Source organism: Haemorhous mexicanus, chromosome 4, assembly GCF_027477595.1.
Source record: "Haemorhous mexicanus isolate bHaeMex1 chromosome 4, bHaeMex1.pri, whole genome shotgun sequence".
NCBI classification, from domain to species: domain Eukaryota; kingdom Metazoa; phylum Chordata; class Aves; order Passeriformes; family Fringillidae; genus Haemorhous; species Haemorhous mexicanus.
The window spans coordinates 53,652,501-53,669,337 of record NC_082344.1 but is presented as its reverse complement, the minus strand read 5'-3'; the positions used below and the strand labels follow the sequence as shown (position 1 = coordinate 53,669,337).

Sequence of the window (16,837 nt, the reverse complement as noted above, 5' to 3'; positions counted from 1 at the left end):
GAAAAATGACATAGAAATATCTTGAGAATGTCTGATACTTGGCAGAGTTTTGAATGCTGATGTACAGCACTTTATCAAATGTCATATATCTTTTTATGGCATTTAGAAAACTGGGTAAATTATTGCATCCCAGCCTCAAAGCTTTGTACAAATTTGTGAGAGGACAGGCAGCTCTGGGCATACAGAATGGCTACTGCTTCTCTGCCTTTCTTTTCTGATTCCAAGAGGTTTTCAGAGGCTTTTAAACACAGCATGCTGGATGAAGAAGGATTTGCTATGAATAGGTGTGGAGCATGCGCTCAGGTTACCTGTCATGAGTAGGATTCTGGTTTAGGACAAAAGGATGCATGATTGAGGCTCTTTCTGTGCAGTTACATTCCTGATAAACAGATTAATAAGTCATACTTCATCAGATGAAGTTATGTTGCACACATGAATCACTTCTCCTTAGTAATGTTGTTTATTTAATTTAAGAAGGAAAGGCAGGAAGATTTTTTTGGTAGGAACCAGATGTTCATACTGCTTTTGCCAGTTTGAAAGAAACTGGTGCTAATCATAACCGGACACATGAAAGATTTCCTGAGGTGATGGGGAACTCTTTAGAACTGGAAAGCTGGCAGGGAGAGCTGGTATCACAGTAGAATTATGAAAGAGCCCTGGGAAAATCAGAGCTAAGATCGGCTCTGCTGCTCTGAGTAGCCTGTGGTGTTTAGGCTGTTACTGGTTGACCATCCAGAACTAGCTACTGGGGCCGATTCCCTGAAACAGCCTCATGACCCCTCAGACACTGAGCAGAGCAGAGACTCCACATTATAAAATATATATAATGTATATATAAAAGACTTTTCTGCCTTCTCAAATGAGACAAGCATGGTGTTGGCAAATAGGAACACCTCACCAAATTGGTGTCCTAACCAAAAATTAGACCTTGGGTGCTCAAGGGATGTCCAGCGTCCGTGCTTACTTGGAGCTGCTGGACAGCCAGTTACATATGTCCTGTAGATGCTTCCTGTCAACTTCTGTCGTATTATCAGACGTTAGAAAGGTTTTGTGATTGTTTGCCAGGATTGTTTGCTAAGACGTACTATCTTGTCACATTCCTGAGTCTGTAACAAACACAAAATAAGATGAAAGCACACAAAGCTTGTTCTGAAAAATTAGTCTTTAACCAGGGTGCGTGCAGATGCTGTGTGCACATGTACGACTTGTCCAGCCAACACTTTCTAATTTGTCCTATTTTCCCTGCTTACTACTGCCATAATTTCACAGCTGTCTCCTCCAACAGTTGCAGGTGAGGTGTAACTTGGCTGACCTCTTTTATGTTGAACCTCTTCCTGTGGTCCCAGCAGGCCAGTGTTTTACTCAGCTGTTAGTAGTTTTTGATAGAAACAGTGTATTGGACTCGATGATCTTAGAGGTCTTTTCCAACCTAAACAATTCTATGATTCTATATGCAAAGTTGGATGGAGAAAAACATTTTGCTTTCATTACTTCTTTCTCCATTCAAATAGGAGCTTTATAAACCACATAATATTATTGTGAACTAAAACTATGATTCCTTCCATTCCTAGAAGAAATAAAAGCCTGAATAGACATTATTTAAGTGATGCTAAGGTGATTAGTTTAGGTGGAAGTGGTACGTAACACTACCTTCACAAATGCCATCTGTGATTATTTTCATTGTTGAGGAACTGCTCTGGTGTCCCACGGAGAGCCTGTCCCTTAGCAAAAAACAAACAAAACCAGTGGTAGAGTAGAATAGTTATTTAAAACACAGTAGAATTGCAGACTGAACTGCCATTAGAGTTGCCAGTTAATAAAATGCTCTGCTTGGCCAGCAGTTGTGCATGGATCCTTTTAAGAAGGATCTTTGCATGTCTGTAGTGTATAATTGCTTGTTACTAGTTGTGGAAACTGCTGCTGCTTCTACTTGAAAATGTAGAACAACAAGCTTTATGTTATAAATGTAGAGCACAGCTGCATCTTCCATTTGGTACTTTGGCTTCAAGTACTTTTTTTGCAAATTTGAGCTGAAAATAATTTCATGAGTAAGATATGAATAATTAAAGAAGCTGTTTTTCTTTGAAGTACTCAGCTTGGGGATGCTGGTAGGCACATCAGTAACAAGAGGAATGTGTTTTAATTCCTCTGCTACTGTGGTTATCTATTTCATCCTTTCTGTCTGCCAGTTCAAGACTGGTTTTGATGTGTTACAAAAATAGACACCAGAGCAAAGTCAAAAGCAATCAGAATAGCAAATAACAGTAAGGGATCTTTTTCTTATCTTCTACTTACTCTGTGCCCTGCTTTGTCTAATGACACTGCAGCCCTTCAAACCTCAGCTGTCCTCAGACACCCATGATTCTGTGATGGTATCTCCACTTTTTGTTTAGACATAGATTCAGGGTACCAATTATGGTGCTAGTTGTCAAAGTTCTTAACAAAAATTGTTCACGCGAAAGATTACTGACAAAAAAAATGCATTGTGATCTCTGTCTAACATTCATTTCCATTGTGTCAAGTTTTTTCCTACTGTTCCTTTTCACTCTTCTTCGTCTCTCTCCAAGCAAATCATGAATAACTTAGTCTACTGCAAAAGTTCTTTGCAAATAACATTCCTAACATATTTAGACCTCTTTTTTCTTCCCCCACTTTGAATTATACACAAACTACTTGTGATTTTTATGACTTCATTGTCTTCAGTTGTTCAGTACGTAGCACAGTGAATTAGCCATTAATTACTAGTGTTGGAATTAACAAGAGGGCAACCTGAGTGGCTTCCCTTCACCATAAAAAGGGGAACAGCTAATTGCAGATGCAAGTGCTGCAAAGGGGCCAAGGACCAGAGACATCCAACTCTCCAGAGCTTGGAGAACATGCAATAGCTGATGGCACAAATGGCTGAACACACTCCATTTCATTCTTCAAACCAGGGCCCGTGATAAGGTTACACTGCTGGGAGAAAACTATTTGCATAACTTCTTTGTGAATTATTTTAAAAGGCTCATGATGATGCAGGGAATCTTGGCTTCCAAAATGGGAAGTTCCACACTGCTAATGCTCTTTAGGGCGTTCCTCCAATAATTTGGGAATTTCCAGTTAGAAACTTGCCTAAGTTTCAGTGTTTTAAATACATTGTAAATGCCAGGAAGTTTAGCTCTTTTGAACAAAATCAAGTGGTCGCCCAGCTCTGCTGACCTCATATCTTATTCTCTCAAACTCTCGATTTTTCTCTGTCGCTTTATTTCTTCACTGTACTGATCTAACATATAAATCCTGAGATCACTTCCCTCTGTCCTTGCACCTTTCCATCTGGCTATCAAGTCTCTGTCTATTCTGCAGTGTGCTAGACTGATTGACCAGGCAACCAGTGAGACTGGAGAGAGACCATCGAGCCTTCTGGTTCACAGCAGCAGCTGCTGTGCTCAGGTCTTGACTGAAGCTGATCCTGTCTGTGTTCAAATTGCTGTGTTAATGTGTGTGTAGGAACATCCACATATTCCTGCCATTCTGCAGCTATACAACATGGAACCTTTTTTTCCTTGTGCTTGAGTTAGGCACCTATTAGTCTAGGTTAGAGACTGTGAATCAGATCAGACATGCCCTTATGTACAACTAGGAGTCATCTGGGCTTTAGGCAAATGTCTGCCTTATCTGACAAGTCTGGCTTAGTTTTAACCTAAGGTTTTTTGATGTGGCCTGTGGCTGAAGATGAATTTTTCAGGGAATGATGGAAAAAAGTTTACTGTCTGTGTAGATGTTGTGTCTACTACCTTCAGTGACTGATTTTAAAATACAAATGCAGGTAACAGTGACTAATGTAATTTTTTGGTTGTGTCTTCTCTGATTTATAGTTTAAAAATAACCCAAACAACTGGATGAAAGTGAAAATAAAAAGGAATTTTTTTCTTCCTTCCTCACTAGGGAGAGGAAGTGACTCGGAAACTGACCTGCCACACAGAAAGATGCCAGATGTGAAAAAAGATGATATGTTGGCCAGGCGGACCTCACATGGTGAACCTAAATCAGCTGTGCCTTTTAACCAGTACCTCCCAAACAAGAGTAATCAGACTTTCTATGTACCTGCTCCGCTTCGGAAAAAGAAAGCTGAACGGGAGGAGTACCGGAAGAGCTGGAGCACAGCGACGTCCCCGCTAGGAGACAGACCCTTCAGGTAAGACTGGCCTGTCCACCTCCTCCTCTCCTCACTGATGGTGCTCTAACACTTGCCCAGTTTTCATTCTTTTCACAAGGTGTATGATGCAGTAATAAATCTCTTGCTGGTGTGGTCCTGATAAGTAGTTTTTAGCAATTGGTGAAGCTAGTAGAAAAGCAACAAGTGGAAAATCATTGTTGTGATGTCATTATTTACCATACAATGCAATGTATAGCTTCTGTTTGACAAGATATTGGTTAATGTAAGTAACGTGGATGTTTGACTCGAACCCAAGGCTGGAAAAAACTGTTCTGTGGACAATCTGTTTCAGTTCTCAAGACAATTACTGACAAATGATAATTAAAAGTAATGTGTTATATGTTTAGTCAAAATAGATAATATTTTTGCTGTGGTTTTTTTTGTAAAATAAATTTATTTGTATGTTGTAATTAATACACCAGTATGGTTTATATAGCTGTGACTCTGTGTGTGACTCTGCACGTTGGTTTTGTCAACTAATACTTCACTTTTGATTTGGACTAAGAAACAACCTCCTTTAAAGAGCATAATTATCTACCCTGATTATTCATCAGAATTCATCCTTTGGCATCTTGACTTCAGCAAAATGTGCTTATAACTGTGTATGTTTTAAGCACAGCCTACATTAAACTACCTTGTATAATTCAATAGCAAACCCCACCCTGAAACCATAGAAGAACTGAATGAAACATCAGGACTGTGTGAAAAGGAGAAAGTGGACTCCATGGCTCCTGAAGCAAGCTCCCTTAAAAATCAGTTAGGTGTGAGTCAAAGTGAAGAAAACTCCATAGACCAGTCTCCTTCATGTAGTGCAAAAGAAACATCAGCACCCAAGGGGAAAGATGTGGAAGAGATCAGAAAGTTAAGAAGACTGGAGCAAGCTGGTATCAAGGTGATGTCAGCAGCCCAGCGCTATGGCAGGTTAGCCCAGCGGTGTGGGAAATCGTGCACGCTTCACTATTGTAGGATTGCCTGAAGTGTGGGCTCCCTTGATCTGCTGTGATTTCACATCTTCTAACAAAAACCCAGTCTGCTAAGCACTCACAATTGCTAGTGAAGGTCTTGATTTGAAAAAGCTTGTGATGTGGCAGCTGTGGATTGCAGAGTTGTATGATGCTAACTGCATTTGTGTTGACAAATTTTATTGTTTTACAGTATAATGTAAACAGGCTCCAGGAAAACTACTACACAGACTACTTGTCACCTTCCACTTAATGCTTTCTTGTATTTAATAAAAATATTTAGAAATCTACATTATATGCCTAGTTTAGGTAAAAGTTTCAGAAATTTACATTGCTTGTTGCTGGTGGGATGATTTAGTTTACTGGACCACACTTTTTAGGTGGTTGATATTTTTAGCTGTGTTAGTAAATGATACATTTACTTTTAATGGCAGGAACTATAAAAGCCCAGTGCTTGTTAACACATTTACCAGTTTAAGTATGGAGGCATAGTTCAGCAGACGTAATTTGCCTGACTTTAGAATAGAATATATGTAGTTATTCACTTATTGCCTATGTTATTTATTTTTGGATGTTCAATTTGGATATTTCCTATTCTTTAACGTGAGAGCTGAATGATGGCTAGGTTCACAGCCCATGCCTTTCCATCATCTCAATCTCTTTTACTCATGGGGATGACCTGCAAAGGAGAGTTTTAGCTAACGTGTCAGAAGATAAGGCACTTAAAAACAATCAAAATGGTTTGGCTAAAGGGTAAGTATCCAAATATCTTCCTGTCCAAAACATTTTGTTTTGGATTGTGGGGTGAAATCTCCTAACAGTGAGTAGTTTATCAGTTGCTGGTCTACAGTCTGGGCTTTGAAATGTAGTAGGAAGAAATGCAGTTCGTATGTGGTACAGTTTATTGATAGGTGCAGTGAAGCTGGTGTGCAGCCACATAAAAATGTGCCATATGCAGATGAAACAGTGACAGAATATATGCTGTCACATGTCCTCTTCTCAGGTCTACTTCACTGTTGTTGAGCTGTAGTGAACCAGTGTTTATGTCTGGTTGGGGGGTATTACTTTTGACAAAGCCCGGTACCAATGATGAGGAGCTGTCTGGCATAAATTAGTTCTTCAGCCTCACTTAGTGTGCTAGTCTGTTGGGAGCCCATAAACCAGGTGGGTATTGGCACAATGCTATTCTGAGTCCAAGGCTGTAGAATTAATGGTAGCAATGTAGTAATACGTAGCAAAATGTAGTCATTGCTTGTCTTTAGCAGTGCAGTGCATAACCAATAGTTCTGTTTGCATTTGGAGGATGCTCACTATGTTGAGAGACCCTTTTCCAACTCTGTGCTTGATCTGTTTTGATGTCTACAAAGGAAGGATGTGTGAACAAATGTGTAGTTCTTTCCTTGGACAATCTGTTGTCCTTACAGCCCTTACGGAGAAGGGAGGAGAAATAACAAGTAATTTTTCTTCCTTGCTCTCAATGGAAACAAATTGTGGAATTTGGCAGCTGGAAGAAGGAGGAGATGACAGTTTTCTCTTCCAGCTAAGGGTCAAAGAGCAGAGCCTTGTAACCCAAGCATCACTGTAGCAAAGTAAGAGCCTGCTTCTGGGGATTGTAGGAAGAAACAGCAGAAAAGGCACTGAGGACAGAAGTCTGTAAGGAAAATTCTTTGTATGTGAAATCAGAAGAATAGTTGGTGAGAAGGGAAGAATTTAATAGTGACACTTTAGGACACATTTAACCATATTTCTTAATGTCTTATTATTCTTCTCTGAACATCTCCATTTTATCTCTCTTCTTGGCATCAAGTTCAATTTTCCATGCACTAATGGCATTCAGCAATTCTCAGTCTCTCTTGTTTCTGTATTCTGATTTTTTTTCTTTCACCCTTCTTACTCCCTCATCTTTCTCTGATACCAGCCTCTCTTTTGTTTTTTCACCTGAGGTTGTCAGTTTTATTTTAGTTCCTTTGAGTTGTTTGCAGGCTGTTTCCTCTCAACTTAATGACCTCTGGAGGACACCCACTGTGACTTTTGAGTTCTACAAGGCATCTAATTGTTCCTAAAGCTTAAACTCAGCAGGGGACTTTTCTGAGTCCTGAACAGGAAAGATTTGAACTTGTATGCAAATGTATTTTTTGCTTGAAGTCTAAGTGCTTGTCTCCATTGCTGTAGCATGTTCTAGGAAAGAGCTCCTTTAGTTAGCTGAATGAGATGCTATACAAATGCATGCCAAAAAGTAATTCTCCTTCCCAAAAGAGTGAATTGTCTCTGTTGCATGTTGTTTTATTGATATGTGATCCTCCTTGCTTTCTTATTGCCTGCACATCTGTCTCTTAATTACTATATTGTATATGAAAGGTATATTCATGGAGACACTGTAAAAAGAAAATAATTAAGTGTGTTTAAAGAGATGATGGAGAGGAGAATTTAAGAGAGAAATGTGAGCAAGCTTTTATGATATGTTCGTTGAAAAATAACATAGACTCTTACCTTGACAGAGCATAGGGATCCAAAATCCTTCCAATGTTCTGAAATGCAATATAAGGATCCACAAGCCTGTATGAGACCTTGCTTCAGGGTGTGCAAATACCTGCAAGTGACTTTGGAAGCACCTGCTGTGCCAGCATTGACCCATTTACTGTTTCTGAAACAGCTGGGGCTGGGTGTGCAAGAGCAATTTGCAGCTAAATCTACTATTTAGTATTTGCTATCTATACCATGGTAAACTGACCTTAAAAAAATACTTTTGAGACCATCATTAACTGTTTCAGGAGACCCCAAAATGTCACAGCTAATCTTTGATTCCAAGAAAAAAATAGTAAATGAATGGAAAATATTCTCAACCTAGAAAGTGAATACTGAAGTCTAGTAACATACTAAAAGCCCTAAGTTTCTTATTGCAATGACTCATAGTTAGACTTTTGAGTACTATAACTCAGTATTTCTTTGTTGCCAAAAACACTACTCTCAGAAATGCTACATTTGATGCTCTCAAGCTTCACTACTATTGGTGAACATGAGACTGAAAAATCCAGCAGGTTTTTTCTAAATAATCACTTGGTGAGCCAGCTGTTTCTGAAGCTGTTGTGAACACAAATATTCATGAGGAAAAGGGACAGCAGTTCCCATTTGGAATGCTATTGGCCAGTGTTATTCTGTTGCCTTAAGTGAGATTTTGATCCTTCAGAGAGATCTAAGGAAAAATTTGCCTTTAGCTAATTTGAGACCATACTCTCCACATCACTAACAGGGGATCCTGTGTTTTGCAGCATAAGAAGGCAAAGGCAGACAGTTTCATATGTCCTTTGAGCCTGAGCCAGGCTGGTCTGCCAGGGATGGTTTATGGCTTCCCCATAATTTTCTCCAGCAATTTTGTGCAGCAGTACTTTGAAAGGGCAGCTGAGAATGTAAAATAAGTGGTGTATGTAGTGGGCTTGCAGGGATTTAAAATGTTTTAAATGCTTTTAAAAAGCAATCTTTACATTTAACATAGTAGAGAAACTCAGAGCAACCCCTGAGCTATTTAGACTCACTTTCTTAATGCCAGTCTGTTTAATGTTTTGTGATCCCCTCTATTTCGCTTTGTATAGCAAGGTGTGCTACATGACAGAGCAAATGCCTGCAAAAGTACTGCATGGAACAGTCCTTGCTGCCCAACTTCCTAAAATATCAATATCAACAATTAGATTTTTAAGTGTGAGAGTTGCCTAGCTCCTGCCATCTGTCTTTCAGTTTGCCTAAGAGTATTGACTCCTACAAGTTAAAATAAGCTTAATCTTTATGGGTACCAGCTGTAAAGTGTCTTTACTGTCATAATCTTCAGTAACTGCAAGGCTGTGTTGATAGCAGTTGTGTTTCTGACGAAGGCAGGTGGCAATATTTTCTGGCATGCCAATATCACTGGTGTGCTATCATTGGAGCTACTGTATGTCAGCTGGCACAGAGGCATAGAGGGATTGGCATAGAGGGCTTGTTCTGTGGGAAAGGAAAGGTTAATTAGGAAAAGAATCAATCATGGTGCATGTGAGAAGAAAGCAGTTAAGAATACTAGGGTAGACAGCCTCCGTGATTACTTAGATGGGTTTTTGTTGTTTTTTTTTTAATAGACCTATTAAGAAAATGCCAAATATCTGTTATTTCAGGACTCAACAACATTTGCCAGGTTTCAGATATTTGCATCACATTTCTCCCTTTGTTTGACGTGTTCAAAAAGTTTAATACTGCCAGTTATGGTACTACATTTGCTGCATCTCGTATGCTAAAATTTGTTCTTACTTGTTCTTCCAGCTATAGCTAAAATAAGTAGAGGTCCAACATGCTGACTTTTTAATTTAAAGTCTTTGTGGATTTGCTACTTTATATGATAAGTTTCATTTCTAGCTAGGCTTTGTCCAATCTAACAGCAGCTTGGAGCCTATTTGATTACCTGTGCTGTTTTTTTGACCTGGAGGTGAGTGCTGCACTGCCCTCTCCTCTCCTGATGCATCAAGAGCTTTATTTAATTTTGCTCTGTGTCAGTAAAAAGCCAGTATGTGAAGACAGTGGAAGCACCCCAGACATCATCCTTCGCAAGGACAACCCCTTCATGACACATTATCAAGGAAAGGATTCTGGTTCAGAAGATGAAGCAGCCAGCAGAGTTCCTGATTTAGAAAAGGATGACTTTGCCACCCGGAGAGCCAGAATGAATCAACCCAAGCACATAGTTCCATTTAACTCCTTTTTAATTGGACCCTATACAAGTAAAGAGAAAGGTAAACTGGAAGATGGTAAAAAGCCATTGCAGATGGAAAAAAAGGATCATGCAAGGTGTGCATTCATGGTCTTATTCTTTCAATTATAATGCTTAATGTCACCATGATATATTGCTGTATAGGCCTAAAGCTGTCCTGGCTACAAAAAATACCTTACAGTTTAAAGTAAATGCAGATGCTTTATCATAAAGTGAACCAAACTAATTTTTTGTTACAGTACGAGGAGAAGTGTTAATTGGCTGTGAATGTAAATAAGATAAAGGCAGGACACTTTTGTTATCTAAGGCTCATGAGACAGGTCATGAGCATGAGTAGTGGAGAATAAACTTAGAAAATATGTTTTGCATCTCAGCACTTTTTCTGATCACTTTCAGTGCACGTTTTTCGATGCATTTCTTTCATCTCCTGCTCTTTTAATACCATGCATGAAACACAGACCAGATGAGTCTTTAGTGAAGGCCCTGAATATATATGCCTGCTACACTGCACTGAATTATGTTGCACCTGGTCCTAATGTGTGTTATATAGCATTGGTTTGGGAAACGGATCAGGGGTTACAAGGCTTCAGCCTAGAAAATCTCTTCTTTCTTCAGCTCAGTGATACAGACCTTTAAGAAGTAGCTGAACACAAATATTTGCTAGGTAGAGATCTTTTTCAGAAAACTGTTTTATTTGGGCAAGCAGATGTGATTCTAGATAAAACCATTAAATACACATTACAGGGAACCCTGACTGTAACAACTGATATGTTCCGAAAACAACTTCTAATATTTAAGAGCTCTTTTCAATTTTCAAACATCAAATGTGCCATTCAGTTGCTGGTAATTTGATTATATGAACATCTTCTAATGACTAGTTTGACAGGACATCTGAGGAGCACCTAACCAAATTTTAATTGTCCGGTGCTATTAACACAACTCTTAAGATCAAAGAAATTGAGTAGTATGTTTGAGAGAAAAACCTGAATTTGCTGTGTGAAAAATATTAAAATGAAATATTTGTAACTATTTAAGAGAAAGCTTATTGCAGAAATGCTTAATTCAGTAATAACATAAAGATTTTTCTTACTTGAGCTGGGAATAGAAGTTCATGTGAAGAAGTGGTCTCAGTAGTGCATGAATGGGGTAGCGTAGCTGAGAGGTTTGAACTTCAAATGATTCATTCCATGTTTACTTCCTAAAATTCATGTGAAACTAATATTATAAATTCAGTTTTATCTTCTTGAGCTCTGAACCTCTTCTTTTGACATTGATTTATAATTGCTTCCTCAAAATATCTTTCCTTGCTGAACTGGAATGTGCATTAAATTAGAAGAAGATGGGTGCACATGACATCAGTAAGGCAAACAGTTACAAGCAAAGAGAACCCACTTCTGCAAAATGAGAAGATTGAGTCAGAGGAGGAACAGCAGGTGAAAGAGCTTGATAATGAGAGAGATGATTTGGCAAAACGGAAATCTCAAAGCATCCTTCCTCAGCTACAAGAAGATGTGCTTTTTGTCAATGCCTCTATAACAAAAGCAGATCTGGAGACCTGGAAAAGATTGAAACTGTCAGGGGAGCCCAGGTATGGTTTCTGCTTGTGGGCAGGATTGGCAGGCTGGGAAGCATGTTTAGTTTGCCACAACCTGCTGTGTGTGCTTGTGACTTTAAACTTGAAGAATGCCTTGTTGACAACCAGTCCTTACCTATTCCTGTTTTCAGGAGGAGTCCCAAAATCTGTACAGATATGCTATCTGCTAAATGAAAGTGTGTCCGTCATTTAGAGCACTATAGTAGTTTCACAGTCACTTTTCTTGTAGATACTCAATACAATGTCAGGAAGGTCCCTCTGTCATTGGCTGAATTTGCTTTGAAGCTGCTTGAAGTTGAACAGCACAAATTTCCAAGTGGTACCACTAACACACTAGCAGCTACATTGCTCCTTACCAAGCTGTCTTCAGGACTCAGGGTGTTTTCTACCTTGGGACTATTACCTGAGGATCAGCACCTTTGCATTAATGGGTCTGTGCTGTTTTGAGACCTGAGCTGATACATCAGCACAGCATTGTACTCCAGTGCTGTGCAAATACACCACCACCGTTTCTCATTGCAGCAGGGCTTTCAGGAGCCTCACTATATGGTGCTTGTATGCTCTTGTTGTTAACAAAACCCCTACAAAGGGAGCCAGTATAAAGCAGTTATTCTAAGCTGTTTCCCTGTGGAGATGGTCTATAACATAGGCAGGTGATTTGTGACTCCAGGAGGGAAGGATAACAGCTCCTAGCCTTCCTGTTTAGGTGCATGCCATTTTGCAATTAAAGATGGCTGTCTGTTCTGGCATTCTTCTAACAATATGGTTATTGTACGTAATTTTAGCTCAAATAAATCAAAACTCAATCAATCTTTTATCCTGAAGATATTAGCAATCTCTCTGTTACTTTTGAGGTGATTTATTAAAATCAGGATTCAGTCTGCTTGGTTTAGGGTAAGTGAATTGCCCTTGCTAGCGCTCCCATGCCACTGTAACTCCCTCGTGCCAAAGTGTGTTCTAGTGCCATATGGTCACATATAGTGTGGGGTCTGGGTATAGATGAGCAGATAAGGAAACTGTGGCTTTGTTAGGGTGAAGAACTGAATTTGGAACAGGCCGTATGCTACATTCCTTGCCCTTAGGAATTGCTTCCATGGATGTACTCCCCAAGTTGTCCCCATGGGTCTGCAGTATCTTTGCATTTCACGTCATTTGGGACTCAGTATGTCACAGCTGTTTATACCGTTGTCCTTGAATTTTAAAATAAAACCCCTTCAAAACCTTAGGAGCATTTAATTTGTTTTATTCTGAGGGTCTCATGTTGGGGACATTCTTTTATTCCTCATTATGACCAGTGAAGAAGATTTCAGATGTTCCAGCAACACTCTGCCACCAGCTGACACGATGGTGAAAGCAGTAGCCCATGATGATTTTGCTGTCCGCAAAACCAGAGCAAACAGAAAGGCTGGTAGCCCCAAGCAGAAGTTTGTGCATTTTGGGCCAGTAACTGAGATTGATCAACAGAAATGGGACAAGCTCGTTATTGGCAGAGCTTCATCCAAGAGTGGAACAGAAGAGGAAAGCAAGAAAGACGGTGTGGAAAGTCTCTCTGGTGTTAAAAGTTCTTCTTTAACCACTGCTGTCAGTCTTGGGTTGGCTGAATACAGCAGTGAAGTATCTGAGCCAGAAAAGGAGTCCAGGTATTTGGTGTGGTTTAGGAAGTGCTACTGGGCTGCAAATGAGACCTGTTCTTGCCAGATGCTGATCTGCATGGGAGTGAACTGCCACATAAACCGAAGAGCTGTCTACATGCACAGCCTTGGTCAGAAGACATCCGATGTCTTCAGAGTATCTTAACACATTTAGAATTGCGCAAAACGCTGCGCACAGGTCTTGCAAACGCTTGCTCAGAATTTCTGGTGGGCAGTGAAGTCACTGGTATCTCAGAGCTGAGCTATCATTAGTGATTTTTCTGCTGCTTCAATTCCAGCAGCTTTGCTCTGCCTGCTTTCAGCACATTAGGAATTTGTAATTCATCTTGCTGGCCTTACTGATCTTCAAAAAACGTTTTTTTCAAACCTAATGGATTTACTTTCTTTTTGAAGATGGTGTACTGCTGCTCTCTGTTTCTGGCATTTATCTGGAGAAGAATTGTCTTTGTCGTTAACACATTAACAGATCTTATATTTCTTTGGCATTTTTTTGATCACTTAGTCTGTGGCTGCAGCAAGAACTTTCAATGAATGCTTTTAGCAAGCAATTCATTCAGCTAAGTTTGTGTGTTTATAAAACATTTGCAAACTGAGTTAGACTATTCCTTTTCCTACCTTTCATTTGACCTGAGAACGTTTTGTCTGTCTCACCCCTCCTCTCATTCTCATCACTAGTGAGGGAGGAGTCAAGTCAGGTACAGATGACTCTCGCAGGAGAACTCTGTCTCCTGTACCAGCTTCTGACGTCATCTCTGAGGAACAAACCCCATGGAGTTTGAGCAAACAGCAAGAAAGTGCCAAGGAAGAATGTGACAGGAATTTCCCAGATATTGAGAGAGATGATATGTTGGTTAGAAGGATGGGAACTTTTCCGAGGCGTACCACAAGCTCCATTCCCATAAATTGTCCTCCCCTGTCAGTAGCTCCTTATCTGCTGCAGCAGCAGCAAGAGGAGGCTGTAGCTCGTGAAAAGGATTTGAAGACTCTACAGGAAGGAGAAAGGTCAGAGAACAGAAGCAGATCTCTCTGGGCCTGGTTTGTGTGTGGTGTTAGCTTGGATCAGTCAGCAATGTCCCATTCTTCACATGGGCTTTAAAGATGTGTTTTACTCAATCATCATGGCATGCGTTTTGTTTTGTAAAATTACTTACAAGAATGTATCCTATGAATATAAAACAGCCTGTTTTCTTTCATAATATTTAAGTACTTCAGTAGTTAATTGCTGTTCAGCATGAAAATAGTCTTTCACAGTCTTTGGGCGGGGGGGATTTCTGTTGCAAACCATAGTGCTTTGTCTAGATTTTTATGCCAGCTCCCAAGTGAGTAAGTCATTGCATAGATCTGTATGTAATAACCAACTTCTAACAAATCACCTACACAAGTATGGGGTTCAACGTAATTTCCTCCTACTCCTTGTGCTGTGGCTTAAGATGCCTGGTTTGTCTAGTTTCCATCATTCTCAACTTTGTTTTGAGTAACAGTACCTCCCATTGCCCAAGCAGCCACTTGCTGTACAAGTGAGCATTATCATGGAACAGTGTCACTTGTCTCTCTGAGCAGCACTGTCACACAAGAAGAGAGCCAAGAACAGCTTGAAATCCCTCAGCTGCAAAGTGATGGAACAGAAAACAAAATGAAATTTCCAGACCCTCAAAGAGATGACATGTTAGCCAGAAGAACTGGAGCTTTTCTTAAACAGCCTGGGCCCAGTGTTAAGCAGTTCCTTCCCATGCCATTTTCAAAGCAGCAGAATAAGCAGGGCACCGCTACAGAACTTGAAAAGAAAACCACGAGGTAAGCAAGTTATGTTTTTCTCCATCCCTTTTAGCTAGACCTGTGGGCTGTTTGTCAGGATCTCTTTATCAGGAAGATTTGCTGGTGGCCAAACAATGCTTGTCCTCAGTTCTCTGATAATTCTTTCTGCTCAGTAGAAAACAGTTGAAGGTTTCTGGCCCTTTTAGAAAACTCATGTGGAGACTTGGACTGGAGCTCTACTAGATACAAAATTCTAACAACGTGTGGAAACAGATCTGTGTAGCAATTACACTTGTATTACATTTGTAGGGGTTTCTGGTTAAATATGAGGTAATCATTACAAATTATTCCAGCTAGAAATGGAGATGCTGGATGTAGTAGGTTAGACGATTGTCTGTGGCCTAACTTGTGCCAGTGACTTCCTAACAGGAAACCTTTAGATCCTGAGATTCTTCCTGATAATGCCTTTTTAAGCACCTTTCCTCAGATGTTTGAGGCTGTGTGTATGTTGAAGCTCATGATGAATGATAGCAGAGTTATCATTTGGCGGTTGAGCCACATGCAAGCAAGAGTGGAAAGATTCTTACTCATCAGCCTCTTCAGAGTACTTGAGGAGAAGGATATGCATGCACCTGTACAGACATGGATGCAATACTAGCTTTCATCTCAGCCAGGAGAAAACAAACCTGTCATCTGCCACAGGATTCAACAGTGGCTTGGTTTTGAAAAGACTTAATACTTTAATTTTCAATGGTGTTCTGACTTAAAAAAATGTTACAAGCATTTGACTCTTAAAATTATGGGTTTTTGTTCCTGCCTCACTTAGGAAGCTGTGTCAGCTGTTTGGGTTTGTAGGGGCTGTTTTTTTGTTAACTCATAGTTATGCCTTTCATTATGTATATGTGATTTTTGAAATATTGCTTAATACATCCCTTTACACTACTGCCTTTGGCTCACTCAGGCCTGAAAAATGTCCACAAGTCTACACTAATAGCTCTGGAAAGCCTGCAATAGAACCACTGCAAGAACAGCAGCAAGGGCAGGAGGACAGTCTCCCACCTGTGGGACAAGATGAGATTATTAATACTGCCCAAGTGGCTGAAGATGGCAACAGTGAAGTCCACCTCGGTCAAACATCTAAGCTTCAGGAGGTTCCTGATGAAAACAAAATGGAAACACTTTCATCCAAGGATGAGCATCTGCAAACGTGAGCTTTCTGGTGTGAATCACGCAGCTTGCAGACCCCTGTGTGCACTCTTCAGAGTTCAGATTGTGCATTGCCTGGTGTGTTTTCAATCCAGACTACAACACTGTATGTCAGTAACTCACATTTTAGAAACAAGAATTATAGTTGTCTAATGCATTTTATTTTGATTTTTAAAAACTATTTAATTGAAAGCTAAATGAAAGGAATGTTTGATTACTGCATATATGTTGAATTGCAAGAAAAGTTTATGTAGAGGAGATGCTGTACTCTGCTTATTGAGAGATGCTTATTCTATTTCTCCCATGATTAATATTGTAGTATTGACTTTTGCACATGATGCTCTTTTATGATAAATCCCAAATATATATATGTGGTTTGCATAGCTCTAAAGAAGACTACAATTGTAGTGAATGCTGCTGGTTTGTGTATTACTGGTAACTTTTTTCAGCTATACTCCCCACCCTGAGGAAAAAAAACCAAAACCAACTAACAAAAAAAAAAAGCAAAACCCAAAACAAAAAGCAAACAAAACAATAAAAAACTCCAAGCCAACCAACCAACCAACCAACCAACCAACCAACCAACCAAAAAAAACCTCTAAAAACCCCGCCCAAACAAAACCACAACAAAACAAATGAACAAATGATAAACGAAAACATCTAAAAATCAGATAAACAAATAAAAACACCAAAGAAATCCCCAAACACAAAAACAAGACCTATAAAAGGAAAAAGGAAATC

The 16,837-nt window shown here is 39.7% G+C and overlaps 1 protein-coding gene across 6 annotated transcripts in view; it reads left to right on the top strand.

Moving 5' to 3' along the window:
• The window catches only part of LIMCH1 (LIM and calponin homology domains 1), a 174,412-nt gene that overhangs the window by 111,810 nt on the left and 45,765 nt on the right, over nt 1-16,837 (top strand). For 4 of the 6 annotated variants that reach the window (XM_059844922.1, XM_059844925.1, XM_059844926.1 and 1 more), the window contains 8 exons: nt 3,925-4,174; nt 4,847-5,116; nt 9,676-9,966; nt 11,223-11,477; nt 12,779-13,123; nt 13,811-14,137; nt 14,696-14,929; nt 15,852-16,097. In XM_059844922.1, coding sequence (XP_059700905.1) covers nt 3,925-4,174; nt 4,847-5,116; nt 9,676-9,966; nt 11,223-11,477; nt 12,779-13,123; nt 13,811-14,137; nt 14,696-14,929; nt 15,852-16,097 — 2,218 coding nt within the window. The remainder of the gene's footprint in view (nt 1-3,924; nt 4,175-4,846; nt 5,117-9,675; nt 9,967-11,222; nt 11,478-12,778; nt 13,124-13,810; nt 14,138-14,695; nt 14,930-15,851; nt 16,098-16,837) is intronic. The other 2 variants (XM_059844923.1, XM_059844927.1) reach the window with 2 other exon arrangements.